We start from the raw sequence: 12,906 nt of genomic DNA, 5'->3' as shown, positions 1-12,906 counted from the left end.
GTGCGTACAGAAAGGTGCATGAAGCCTGAGCGCAGAGTTCGATGTAGGATCATAAAGCCGCTAGCCCTGTCCAGAACTGGACGTCCCCCGCTGCCCAGCCCTCCTCCTGACCACACTCACATCACCTCCTTGCAGTTTCTGAATCTTTCCTCTGTGCGCATTCCTAAACACGCAGTCTGGGCCTGCTTGGGAACCCACACGTGAACGGAACATTGGGGTCTCTCTCTCTCACTGTCTCGGGACATCATGTTAGCCAGGTCTGTCCATGCGTTCCTTCCTCCCCCCACCCTGGGACCAGGAAGTGGCTCAGAGTGGCCCTGGCGTTACTTCACAGCCTGCAGGTGTCTTGTTCGGGGAAAGCATGCCCACACCCAAACTCATTCACTGCATTTGAATTTTCAAAAACCAGCAGGCACAGTGCAGCAGAGCCCTTTGTTTATATAAACCCCAACCGAACCTATTTAAAGTTCCTTTTGAGAAATACTCTGGGGTTCTCTCTGGCCAGTCTCTGCCTTCCCCTCACCCTGGCCTGGAGCTTTCCACTGCAAAGCTCTGGGCTCGGGATCCTCCTTGTCCTCCCCACTGGAAAACTCCTGCCATCTGATCCTCCCCAACCAAGAGGAAGGAGGTCCTGGACGGTCACACTTGAGGGATGATGGACTGTTCTCTTTCCTTCCCCTCCCTCCATGCACACATTTCCCGAAAGGGCTTGCCAGTGGAAACTCCCAGATTAAAAGATTCTAAAGCAAATCTACATTTAAGGCTAATAATAACCTCTTTAAGTCGTTGCTAATGGGAAGAAAATGCTCATTTTTGGCTTCAGCCTAAAGATACTGTATCCAGTAGCTTTGAGCGCTATTGGTTGAGTTCGTCATTTTCTGCTGACCCCTACCCCACCTGCGCTCAGTCTGGAAATGTGGGGGCCAGCACCTCTCTTGTCAAAAGTACCTGCTGGCAGCACCTCTCACCCAGATCTTTCTACCCGACCGACCCAGGGAGCCTTCTGGGAAGGAGAGACGCCACTGACAGGCCTAGGAGCTGTACTGGGGTTCTGGCACCCAGAGTTCTCCGGAGGGCGAGTGCGTGCCAGCCAGGGGTGGCACAATACTAAAGCCTCGCCGCAGGTGGCGGTGTGGTAGAGTCCTAACCCCCGCCCCACAAGCTGTGCTCCGCAGGAGGCGGCGGGGGTTGGGGGGAAATGTCCACCCGTTTCCCGCACAAGGCGGCGGTGCGTTGGTCAGGTCTAAAGTTCTCTTGTGTCGTCTTTTCCCCGCAGGAGGCCCCGGGCGTGGAGGCGGTGAAAGGGGTGCTGTCACACTTACAAAGCGCCCGCAGGTGGCTCCCCGATCCCCGGCCGCCGCGCTGCGGGAGGAGCCAGAAGGCCCCCGCGACCGGACCGCGCGACCGCGAACGCTCCGACCGGGCGCCTCCGCCGTCCCCACGCCAAATCCCAAATGTCAACCCGGGTCATTTTCCTTTTCGTTTACAAGTTGCGCTTTAAACCCAGTGGGACCCGAATTCGCTTAGTTGCCTATCGCGTTTCCAAGCCCAGGGAAGTTCTGTGGCAGTAAAAGCACCTTAGCCTCCGGCATGTTGCTGTAAACGTGTAACCGCACTCCAGCGCTACCCGCGGTCCGCAACCCGGGGCGGGCAATCCGACCCCCTCCCGGGCACCTCCGCACCCCCCAGTCCCCTCCCGGGTCCCACCTGCGCGGCGGAATCCGCCGACCAATTCTGCCGGCGTAGGCTGGCGGGGGGGGGGGGGGGGGGCGGCTCCGGGCCGCGCCCAGCCAGGGACCAGCAGAGCCACCGCCCCACTGGTAGCGGCCGCCCGGGGGCCCCCTGCCCCGCCTTTCCCGGCCGGGCTCCCTCGGCCCCGCCCCCCCACCCCTCCCCGGGAGGCCGGGTGGGAGGCCGCAGGGGGAGTGGGCCCGGCCTCCAGCCCCCGCCCCGGCTGCGCCCCCGCGTCTCCATAGCGATCCTCCCGGCGCGCACCTCCGGGCCGGCTCCCCCCCGGGGCCGAACAATACGCGGCGGGGCCGGGGGCGGGGCCCGGCGGGGCCGGGGGCGGGGAGAGCGCGGGCAGAGGGGGCGCGGGCCGAGCGCACCGCCCAGGCAGCAGCCGGCCGCCGGGGTCTGAGCGGCGCGGAGCGGCCCAGCCCGCTCCCGAAGCGCTGCCCCCGCCCTGCCCGGGCCCGCCCCGCTTCCCACGCCGCCCGGCCGAGCCCGCGCGGGAGCCACCTGGAGCCGCCCGGAGCCGCCGCCACCGCAGGTTGATGCGCGGCGCCCTCCCGGGACGCGCAGAGGAGCCATCTTGAAACCAACTTCACAAACTTTCGCAAAGTGCTCTCGAGGTGGAAGCTGCGGGGGAGACCGGGAGCGCGGCCCCCGGTGTCCCCGCCGGGGCCCCCGGGGAGGCAGGGCGCGGGCCGCCCCGAGGGCCCGGCGCCGGGCGCGCAGGAGCCCTCCCCCGGCCGCGCCGGGTGCATGCGGAGCCGCGCCGGGTGCATGGATTGTGCTCGGGCGCCCGGCTCGGGCTCGGGCTCCGGGCCATGGCGCCGCCGCCGCAGCCGGCCGTGCTGCCCGCGCTGCTGCTCCTGGCTGCGGCCGCCGCCCTGCCCGCGCTGGGGCTGCGAGCTGCCGCCTGGGAGCTGCGCGTGCCCGGCGGCGCCCGCGCCTTCGCCCTCGGGCCCGGCTGGACCTACGCGCTGGACGCTGCGCGCACGCCCCGGGCGCTGCGGGAGCTGCTGGACGTGAGCCGAGACGGGCGACTGGCGGGGAGGCGGCGCGGGCCGGGCGCGGGGCCCCGGGGCTGCGTGCGCCTGGGGGGGCGCCCGCTGCCGCTGCTCGTCCGCCTGACCGCCCGCGGCGCCCCGACGGCACTGAGCCTCCGCCTGAGGGTGCGCGCGCACGGCCCGGGTTGCGCCGCCCGGCCCCGCAGCCGACGGGCCCCCAACGCTGAGCTGCGGGCGCGGGCTGTGCTCACCGTGCCGGGGCCCGGCGCGGCGCTCTGCTTCCCGGCCTCGGGCGGCGGCGGCGGCGGTGGCGGGGCCACGCTGCACTCGGCACTCGCGGCCCTGACCACATTCCCCGCCTGCAGCTGCCCGCCGCGCCCCGGCCCCCGCTGCCCACGCCACCCCGTCTGCCTGCCGCCCGGGGGCTCGGCCCGCCTGCGCCTGCTGTGCGCCCTGCGGCGCGCGGCCGGCGCCATCCAGGTGGAGCTGGCGCTGGAGGCGGCCGCGGGGACGCCCTCCTCGTCGCTGTCGCCGTCGCCGTCGCCGCCGAGCCGGCCCCAAGCTGGGGCCGGGGGCCCGCGGCGGGCTCGGCGGGGCGCTGGCGGCAGCACGACCCCGCAGTTCCCGCTGCCTAGCTACCAGGTATCGGTGCCCGAGAACGAGCCAGCGGGCACCGGGGTCATCGAGCTGCGCGCGCACGACCCGGACGAGGGCGAGGCGGGGCGCCTGAGCTACCAGATGGAGGCGCTGTTCGATGAGCGCTCCAACGGCTACTTTCTCATCGACCCCGTCACGGGCGCGGTGAGCACGGCCCGCGCACTGGACCGCGAGACCAAGGACACGCACGTGCTCAAGGTGAGCGCGGTGGACCACGGCTCACCGCGGCGCTCGGCCGCCACCTATCTCACCGTCACGGTCAGCGACACCAACGACCACAGCCCCGTCTTCGAGCAGTCCGAGTACCGTGAGCGCGTGCGTGAGAATCTGGAGGTGGGCTACGAGGTGCTGACCATCCGCGCCACCGACGGCGACGCGCCCTCCAACGCCAACATGCGCTACCGCCTGCTGGAGGGTGCGGGAGGCGTGTTTGAGATCGACCCGCGCTCGGGCGTGGTGCGCACACGCGCGGCGGTGGACCGGGAGGAGGCGGCCGCCTACCAGCTGCTCGTGGAGGCCAACGACCAGGGCCGCAACCCGGGCCCGCTCAGCGCCACAGCCACCGTGCACATCGTGGTGGAGGATGAGAATGACAACTACCCCCAGTTCAGCGAGAAGCGCTACGTGGTCCAGGTGCCCGAGGACGTGGCGGTCAACACGCCCGTGCTGCGCGTGCAGGCCAGCGATCGGGACCAGGGGCAGAACGCGGCCATCCACTACAGCATCGTCAGCGGCAACCTGAAGGGGCAGTTCTACCTGCATTCGCTGAGCGGCAGCCTGGATGTGATCAACCCGCTGGACTTTGAGGCCATCAGGGAGTACACGCTTCGCATCAAGGCCCAGGATGGGGGCCGGCCTCCGCTCATCAACTCCTCGGGGCTGGTCTTGGTGCAGGTGCTGGACGTGAACGACAACGCCCCCATCTTTGTGAGCAGCCCCTTCCAGGCAGCCGTGCTGGAGAACGTGCCTCTGGGCCACTCGGTGCTGCACATCCAGGCCGTGGACGCGGACGCGGGGGAGAACGCGCGTCTGCGCTACCGCCTGGTGGACACGGCTTCCGCCTCCGCGGGCGGCGGTGCTGGGCCTGGGCCCCAAGACCCCGCGGCGCCCGCGGACTTCCCTTTCCAGATCCACAACAGCTCTGGCTGGATCACGGTGTGTGCGGAGCTGGACCGCGAGGAGGTGGAACACTACCGCTTCGGGGTGGAGGCGGTGGACCATGGCTCCCCGCCCATGAGCTCCTCCGCCAGCGTGTCCATCACGGTGCTAGACGTCAACGACAACGACCCGATGTTCACGCAGCCGGTGTACGAGCTGCGTCTGAACGAGGACGCGGCCGTGGGGAGCAGCGTGCTGACCCTGCGGGCCCGCGACCGGGACGCCAACAGCGTGATCACCTACCAGCTCACGGGCGGCAACACTCGGAACCGCTTCGCCCTCAGCAGCCAGAGCGGCGGCGGCCTCATCACCCTGGCGCTGCCGCTGGACTACAAACAGGAGCGGCAGTACGTGCTGGCGGTGGCCGCGTCCGACGGCACGCGCTCGCACACCGCGCAGGTCTTCATCAACGTCACCGACGCCAACACGCACCGGCCGGTCTTCCAGAGCTCACACTACACGGTGAGCGTCAGCGAGGACCGGCCGGTGGGCACCTCCGTTGCCGTCATCGGTGCCACCGATGAGGACACGGGCGAGAATGCGCGTATCACCTACGTGCTGGAGGACCCGGTTCCGCAGTTCCGCATCGACCCGGACACGGGCACTGTCTACACCATGACCGAGCTGGACTACGAGGACCAGGCCGCCTACACGCTGGCCATCACCGCTCGGGACAACGGCATCCCCCAAAAGTCCGACACCACCTCCCTGGAGATCCTCATCCTCGACGCCAACGACAACGCACCCCGCTTCCTGCGGGATTTCTACCAGGGTTCCGTCTTTGAGGACGTGCCGCCGTCCACCAGCGTCCTCCAGGTGTCTGCCACGGATCGGGACTCGGGCCCCAACGGCCGCCTGCTGTACACCTTCCAGGGTGGGGACGATGGTGACGGCGACTTCTACATCGAGCCCACGTCCGGCGTGATCCGAACCCAGCGCCGGCTGGACCGGGAGAACGTGGCCGTGTACAACCTTCGGGCCCTGGCCGTGGACCGGGGGAGCCCAGCCCCGCTTAGCGCCTCGGTGGAAGTCCAGGTGAGCGTCTTGGACATTAACGACAACCCCCCGGTGTTCGAGAGGGACGAGCTGGAGCTGTTCGTGGAGGAGAACAGCCCGGTGGGCTCTGTGGTGGCAAGGATCCGTGCCAACGACCCCGACGAAGGCCCCAACGCCCAGATCATGTATCAGATCGTGGAGGGCAACGTGCCCGAGGTCTTCCAGCTGGACCTGCTGAGCGGGGACCTGCGTGCTCTGGTCGAGCTGGACTTTGAGGTCCGGCGGGAGTACGTGCTGGTGGTGCAGGCCACGTCTGCCCCGCTCGTGAGCCGGGCCACCGTGCACATCTGCCTCCTGGACCAGAACGACAACCCGCCGGTGCTGCCCGACTTCCACATCCTCTTCAACAACTACGTCACCAATAAGTCCAACAGCTTCCCCACCGGCGTGATCGGCCGCATCCCGGCCCACGACCCCGACCTCTCCGACAGCCTCAACTACACCTTCCTGCAGGGCAATGAGCTTCGGCTGCTGCTGTTGGACCCTGCCACCGGCGAGTTGCAGCTGAGCCGGGACCTGGACAACAACCGGCCGCTGGAGGCGCTCATGGAGGTGTCTGTTTCCGGTGAGTGGCCGGCAGGGCTCCCGCCAGGCCGCCTGGAGGGCCACGAGCCGCGGGGACCTGCCAGGGGCCCGCCCGGCATGCCGGGGCGCATTTGGGCAGGGCCCGGGCAGCTCTTTGGGGATTTGTGGCCTCCGGTTGGAAGGTTGGTGCCTCGGGCTGGGGGCGTGCTCCCCACTTAGGCCAAGAGAGTGGGAGGGGTACCCACGCCGCTTCCCACAGCATTTTTGCTGGGAGCAGGCCTGGGCTGCTTCAAGTTCAACACCAGGGCTTTTTGGCCCTTTGCTCAGCGGGCTGTGGCTCCTGATTGTGCTATTAAAACCTGGTTTCCAGGGTTAACTGAGTGGTTGTCTGGTGTGCTTGGAGATGCTCGGCAGTCAGCCATCCCTCCCCCTGTCTGGGAAGATCAAAGGTCACTGCCCGCCCCGTGTGCTGGATGGAAATTGCTGGATGGTTCCCTGAGTCACCCTGTAATATGGCTGGAGTTCGCTCCCTTGGTGTCTCTTTTCTGTCTCCTCCAGATAATAACAATCTGGCTCATGTGTGCTTGTCTGTCTGGGAGCTCTTTGAAAAGCGTAGCCTCGTTTGATCTTGGCTTCTGCTCCTGGACGCGGACTTGTAATTTGGGTGTTACTTAGAGGCCTGCCCGCTTCGGCGGCGGAGCCGGTGTGGGAACCCAGCTGGCCCTCTCGGGCTGGAGGCGCGCCGAAGACTTAGACGGTCTCGGCTCAGCCGGGCACGTGCTTGGTTGGCGGCAGAGATGTAGTCCTCTGTGCTGCTGACCCCCGTGCGCCAGGCAGGACCCGCAGGGCCAGGGAGAGGGGGACAGATAGAGGGTGTGGGAACCGGGGGACACGGCGGCTTCTCAAAGGGACCTACGCCTAGAGACGTGGTCGGCTGGCGCGGCCAGGTGACCTTAAGGATGAGACCAAACTGTCACCAGGAAAGACTTGGATCCGTGGGTCGTTTGAGTCAACGTTTCGGTTGACTTATTTCAACAATAAATCATTACGATCCAGGATTGCTGTGGGAGCCCTGCCAGCATTAAAAAGTTAGTTTTCCGATTTGTTTTGTCTTCACAGTTGGCCATCGGGGTTGGGTGGCAAACGGTTGTTTCCAGTTTCTGTGGTTTGCTTATAAGGTCTGGAGCCTACAGATCCAGTTGGGAAAGGTGGTGCAGCCCATCAACATGAATTTTGGCCGTATAGCCCATCCGCAAGTGGCTATTTCACGTTCTATGAAGTTGTGAATTACAGGCAGAGAATACGAATCTGGGCAGAGAGCGAGGAATAAAGAGGCCCTCAGGGAAACCTGTTAACCAGGGTGATGGATATTCCAAGTAATGGCCAATTAAAAAAAAAAAGGGCTCTTTTCCTGAATGCCCCTTTGCTCGGTTTTGTTTTTTCTTATACAACTTTACCTGCGGGATGAAGCAGAGTGGAGAGAGCCTGTATGAAAGCGAGTTGGCAACATCCTAGGGTTTCGATTTCACAGGGGACACACGGGGCTTTGGTGGGAGCGGTGTGTGTGGAAGGGTGGATGTTTTGTGTGTCTGAAGCATCAGGAATGTGCCCCCTCCCCCCCACCGTGTCAGCCGGATAACAGGGCTTGGGATGGATTTCATTCACAAGAGGGTAGTTACTGAGCGCTGGCTTGCCCGCCTGGAGGGCCTGTAGTGGGGACCACAGTCGAAGGTGGGTTGGGGATCTGTGCTCCGCAATGACCGTCTCAGGGACCCAGTGCTGGGCTCTGATCCTGTGGCGACATAACGCTGTGCCACTCGGGCCCTGGGCCTCAAGTCTTGATTTCCCCCTCCTGGAAACCAGTGTTTACCTTTAACTGGGTTCTGATCGGACATCGAACAGTTTTATGAACTCTCGCACTTAGACTGACACTTACTCCTCTGGTATCTGGGAGGTGAGCCATGTTCTGCCTCTTGCCTCAGAGGAAATTCTCGAAGAATTACTTGCGAAACCGAATATTCCCGTGCCTGATCCCCGGCTCTGGTTCTGGATGGTTTGAATATAGATCACCTCGGGATGATCTACCACCTCAGGCCGTTTGACGGCTCTTTTTTTTTTTTTTTTTTTAATTTTTTTTTTCAACGTTTTTATTTATTTTTGGGACAGAGAGAGACAGAGCATGAACGGGGGAGGGGCAGAGAGAGAGGGAGACACAGAATCGGAAACAGGCTCCAGGCTCCGAGCCATCAGCCCAGAGCCTGACGCAGGGCTCGAACTCACGGACCGCGAGATCGTGACCTGGCTGAAGCCGGACGCTTAACCGACTGCGCCACCCAGGCGCCCCTTGACGGCTCTTTTAAAGCTCCCCGGGGAAGCCAATGACTGGAAACTGGAAAATCTGTAATTCCAAAACAGCACAGCTTTGTGTAGAAACAGCACGGCACCGAAAGATCAGTCCTTCCGACTGAGCCAAGGTGGATTCTTAGGTTTTGTGAAGGAACAATGGGGAAAGCTGTTGTTTCGCACTGACGCGCCGTTTTCACTGAAGTGTTACTGGCTTTCCTGATTTACAGCCATGCCCTAAAGCCTCTGATGCATTATGACTGCCCTGGAGGGGCTGGACGGACCAGGCAGGCAGTAGGGTTTTGTGGGAGCCAGGCCAGGAAGGGCTGGGGGCCTCCAGCAGAGGGGCCTGCCCGGGAAGGTGCACCTGGGGGCGGTGCCCGAGCTGGGCGAGACAGAGAGAGACAGAGCATGAACAGGGGAGGGGCAGAGAGAGAGGGAGACACAGAATCCGAAACAGGCTCCAGGCTCCGAGCTGTCGGCACAGAGCCCGACTCGGGGCTCGAACTCACTGACCGCCAGATCGTGACCTGAGCCGAAGTCGGCCGCTCAACCGACTGAGCCGCCCAGGCGCCCCCGGAAAATGTTTTTGACTTCTGAAACGGTCACGTACAAGTACCTGCCGTTCTTGGATGATATCCAGCGGTACAAAATGTTCGTTGTCTGTGCGACGGTTTTTGAACGAGGTTTAAAATTCCGTGATTGGGACCTTACTCTGGACGTTTTAGAAAGGCGGCGTTTGCATTGTTTGAAGCTTTATGACTGATAACCCGATGGGATCCTTCAAGCAGCATATGCTTGCTTCCCCCCCCCCCCAGTGTTTGTTTATTTTTGATGGGGGGGGCAGGGTCAGAGAGAGAGAGGGACAGAGGATCCAAAGCGGGGTTTGTGCTGACAGCAGGGAGCCCAACGCAGGGCTCAAACTCACAAACCGTGAGATTGTGACCCGAGCCGAAGTCAGACGCTTAACCAGCTGAGCCCCCCGGGTGCTACCAAATACTTTTCTTTAATCGTTCCAGATGTCAGTCTTGGAGGAACGTGCACATTTTTAATCCGCCTTGGACACGCGTGTGCCTGCGGGGTTAGGGCCTTAAGCCGTGCCTTATGGAACACAGCACTTGGTGGGAAGTGACCCTGCATTTGTGGGCATTGCGGACCTGTGGGTGTGGGAAAGGTAGCCTGTGTGGGCTAAGAATGACTGGTGGACAGATCACTCAGGGGTGCCAGAAAAGAGTGAAACTCGGTGAAATAAGATTGAGCAACCTTTCTGTTGTTTACCTTGGTGGGGAGTATATGGCATGAAGTCGTCTAGGCCTGATAAAGTTTTAAAAGGTATTTTGCCTAGTTAAATACAGGATATCGCAGGGACTTTTAAATAGGCGATTGCAAACAAGGAAATAGAGAGATGGCCCCGTACCAGGCAGCGTCTGGGTGTTTGGTCTTCTGTTTTTCTCCCAGACTTCACAGTGAGAAAAGGATGGGCCAGCTCAAGCCGTTTGAGCTGTTGCACTGGATTCTCCAGTGACAGAGACTGTTCCAGAAAAGTTAGGTGCTGCTCGAAGCTGGTTAGTATCCAAGGGCTTCGGTAACTCTGGGGATAGTCACTTGCTAACATACTTTTAGAAACACTGGCTCACTGGAGTGCCTGGGTGGCTCAGTCGGTTAGGCAAACCGACTTCGGCTCAGGTCATGATCTCATGGTTCGTGGGTTCGAGCCCCCGCGTCGGGCTCTGTGCTGACGGCTCGGAGCCTGGAGCCTGCTGCGGATTCTGTGTCTCCCCCTCTCTGCCCCTCCCCTGCTCATGCTCTGTCTGTCTCTCAATAATAAATAAACATTAAAAAAAAAAAAAAGAAAAAGAAACACTGGCTCAGAAACAAAGGAGTGTTTATTCTTTTTTTTTTTTAGGTTTATTTATTTTGAGACAGAGAACTAGTGGGGGAGGGGCAGAGGAGAGACAGAATCCCAAGCAGGCTTACCCACTGTCAGCGCACAGCCGGACACAGGGCTCCATCTCACCAACTGTGAGATCATGACCTGAGCCGAAATCCAGGGACGCTTAACCAACTGAGCCACCCAGGCAGCCCTGGGAGAGTTGTTTCTTTTATCGAGCACCTAATGTGTGCCAGGCCCTGGAGAGCCAGTGTGGCTCCTGTGGTCTAGGGATGATCAGATTAACACAGACAAACACAGAACAGAGTTCAAGAGGAGGGAGGTGCAGGAGAAGGTGGGTGTGGGGACTCCCGCTCCCATCATGAGCTGAAGCACCTTCCTGGCAGGGGAGTGGGTGTGGCAGAGCCCCTGACCTGTGGGGGGTTTTGGTGGCTGTTAGGGGAGATTTGGGAGAGAGCCGGCTGGGGGCCGAGGGACAGTGAGACTCCGAGAGTGGGTCACCCGTGGTTGTTGGGGAGTCTGAGGGCACAGTGTGCGTGAGCGGGGGAGCGAGGGGGTGTGCAGAGGGAGAGGGAGACAGAGGATCCCAAGCAGATTGCACTGCCAGCTGCGGAGCCTGATGCTGGGCTCGAGCCCATGAACCATGAGATCGTGACCTGAGCCGAAATCAGGAGCTGGGCGATTAACAGACTGAGCCACCCAGGAACCCGAGGGAAACTATTTTTTTTAACGTGGGAAAGATCACAGGCAGGTGAGCCCTTTGGAAGGTGGGGGGGGGGGGGGGCGGGTGGCACAGAGATCACGTGTGGACATAGACTGGCTCTGGTGGTTTGTTGGTGACGCCCGAGCTCCGTCCAGGACGTGATGCCCGTCGGAAAGTCCACTTGGGGCCCGGCTGACGCGCCCGTTGTGACACCCGAGAGCAGAAACCTGTTAAGGAGGCGGGTAGTGGGCGCTGGGTGCCTGGGCCGAGCAGCAGGTCCCACCTGGGCTGTGTCGTGTGGCTCGGGGCCACGGGCCTCCACCCTGCCAGCACTCGGATGCCAACACAAGTAGATTTTATCGTGTGGGGCAGAGCGTGTGGAAAATATTCCTGAGTTTGGCATGGTTCTCCTCAGCTCACCGCCTCAGGGGCAGTCGTTTTCTGGTGTTTTCAGGTCCTGTGACCTGAACACGTAGGGTCACATGAAAGCCGTAGGATTAGAACCCTGGCTACTGAAGGGGTGTGGTAAGTGACCACCTGCCTTCTGGATGTTTGCTTTGGGAGGGTAACTGGGGTGGCCTGGGGAAGTGTGGAAGGGTTGGGGGTCCCGGGTTGTAAGGGTCAGAGTCTGAGGGGGATGACGGGGAACCCTCTGCTTTCCCCTCCATGAGCCTGGGGCCCCGTACACAGCAGGTGCTCTGCAGTATCCGTGGGTCATTCGTGGAACGACCCAGAAGGGCGTGGGGGGAGGGTCTGCCTGCAGAGACTGCACAGCGGCTCCTCTGCCCTCCCGTGGGGGACGGGGGAGGGGGGCTGGCGCAGAGGCAGGATGTCCCCCACCCCCAACTTTGGGTCCCTCCCGTGCCTTGCTGGGGGCTTGGCCCGAGGTGGAGGGTGTACTCCAGAGCCGCATTCTCAGGCTTTTGCTTCAGGTAAGAACTTGTGGATACCTGGTAATCGGTTCCCCTTTTTGGGTGTGAACATTCCAAAGCTGGGAAAAGCCTATCACCAGCCCTTTATTGTTTTGTCACTCCCGTGAGCGTCTCCTGACGTCCTGGAGAGGGGCCATGATTCTTTCGTAAACACACATGCAGGCACGTACGCATATACACGCCTGTGCGCACACACAGACATACATAAACGCACATGTGTGTGCACGTACATATATGAATGCATGCGTACATATATGTGAATACGCAGACGCCCGTGCAAACCCGTACACACAATGTATGTATACGTACGTGTACATGCACGCACGTGTGAACACTGACACCCATGCACACATGCATGCACACACAGACGCACACACATGCAATGTACATATACACGCACGTGTACATGCACGTGGACACAGACACCCATGCACACATGCATGCATACAGACGCACATACATGCAATGTATGTATACATGTACAGGCATGTGGACACAGGCACCCATGCACACATACACGCACATGTACACATGTGCACACATACACAGAAACACACATGCACACATATGCATGCATGCACATGCACGCACATGTGGACACTGACGCCCATGCACACATGCATGCACACACAGACGCACATACACATGCACATGGACACAGACACCCATGCACACATACACACACATGTACACATGTGCACACATACACAGAAACATATACATGCACACATATGCACGCATGCACATGCACACATGTGTGGACACAGACACCCGTGCACACAGACGTATACACGCAACATGTGCGTTTATGTGTGTGTACATGCATGTGGACACAGACACCCATGCACACCCATGCACATGCAGACGCATTCTTGCACACACTCATGCATGTACACGGACACACAT

General features: G+C 61.4%; 1 protein-coding gene across 3 annotated transcripts in view; it reads left to right on the top strand.

The window, feature by feature from the left end:
- Positions 1-2,110: 2,110 nt before the first annotated feature.
- Positions 2,111-12,906, top strand: part of CELSR1 (cadherin EGF LAG seven-pass G-type receptor 1) — a 134,591-nt gene continuing 123,795 nt past the window's right edge. For all 3 annotated transcript variants that reach the window (XM_053199528.1, XM_027070428.2, XM_053199527.1), the window contains exon 1: positions 2,111-6,171. In XM_053199528.1, coding sequence (XP_053055503.1) covers positions 2,553-6,171 — 3,619 coding nt within the window. In that variant the 5' untranslated portion in view covers positions 2,111-2,552. The remainder of the gene's footprint in view (positions 6,172-12,906) is intronic.

This window comes from Acinonyx jubatus, chromosome B4 (genome assembly GCF_027475565.1).
Source record: "Acinonyx jubatus isolate Ajub_Pintada_27869175 chromosome B4, VMU_Ajub_asm_v1.0, whole genome shotgun sequence".
NCBI classification, from domain to species: domain Eukaryota; kingdom Metazoa; phylum Chordata; class Mammalia; order Carnivora; family Felidae; genus Acinonyx; species Acinonyx jubatus.
The sequence above is the reverse complement of the archived record's forward strand: the minus strand, read 5'-3'. Positions and strand labels throughout refer to the sequence as shown.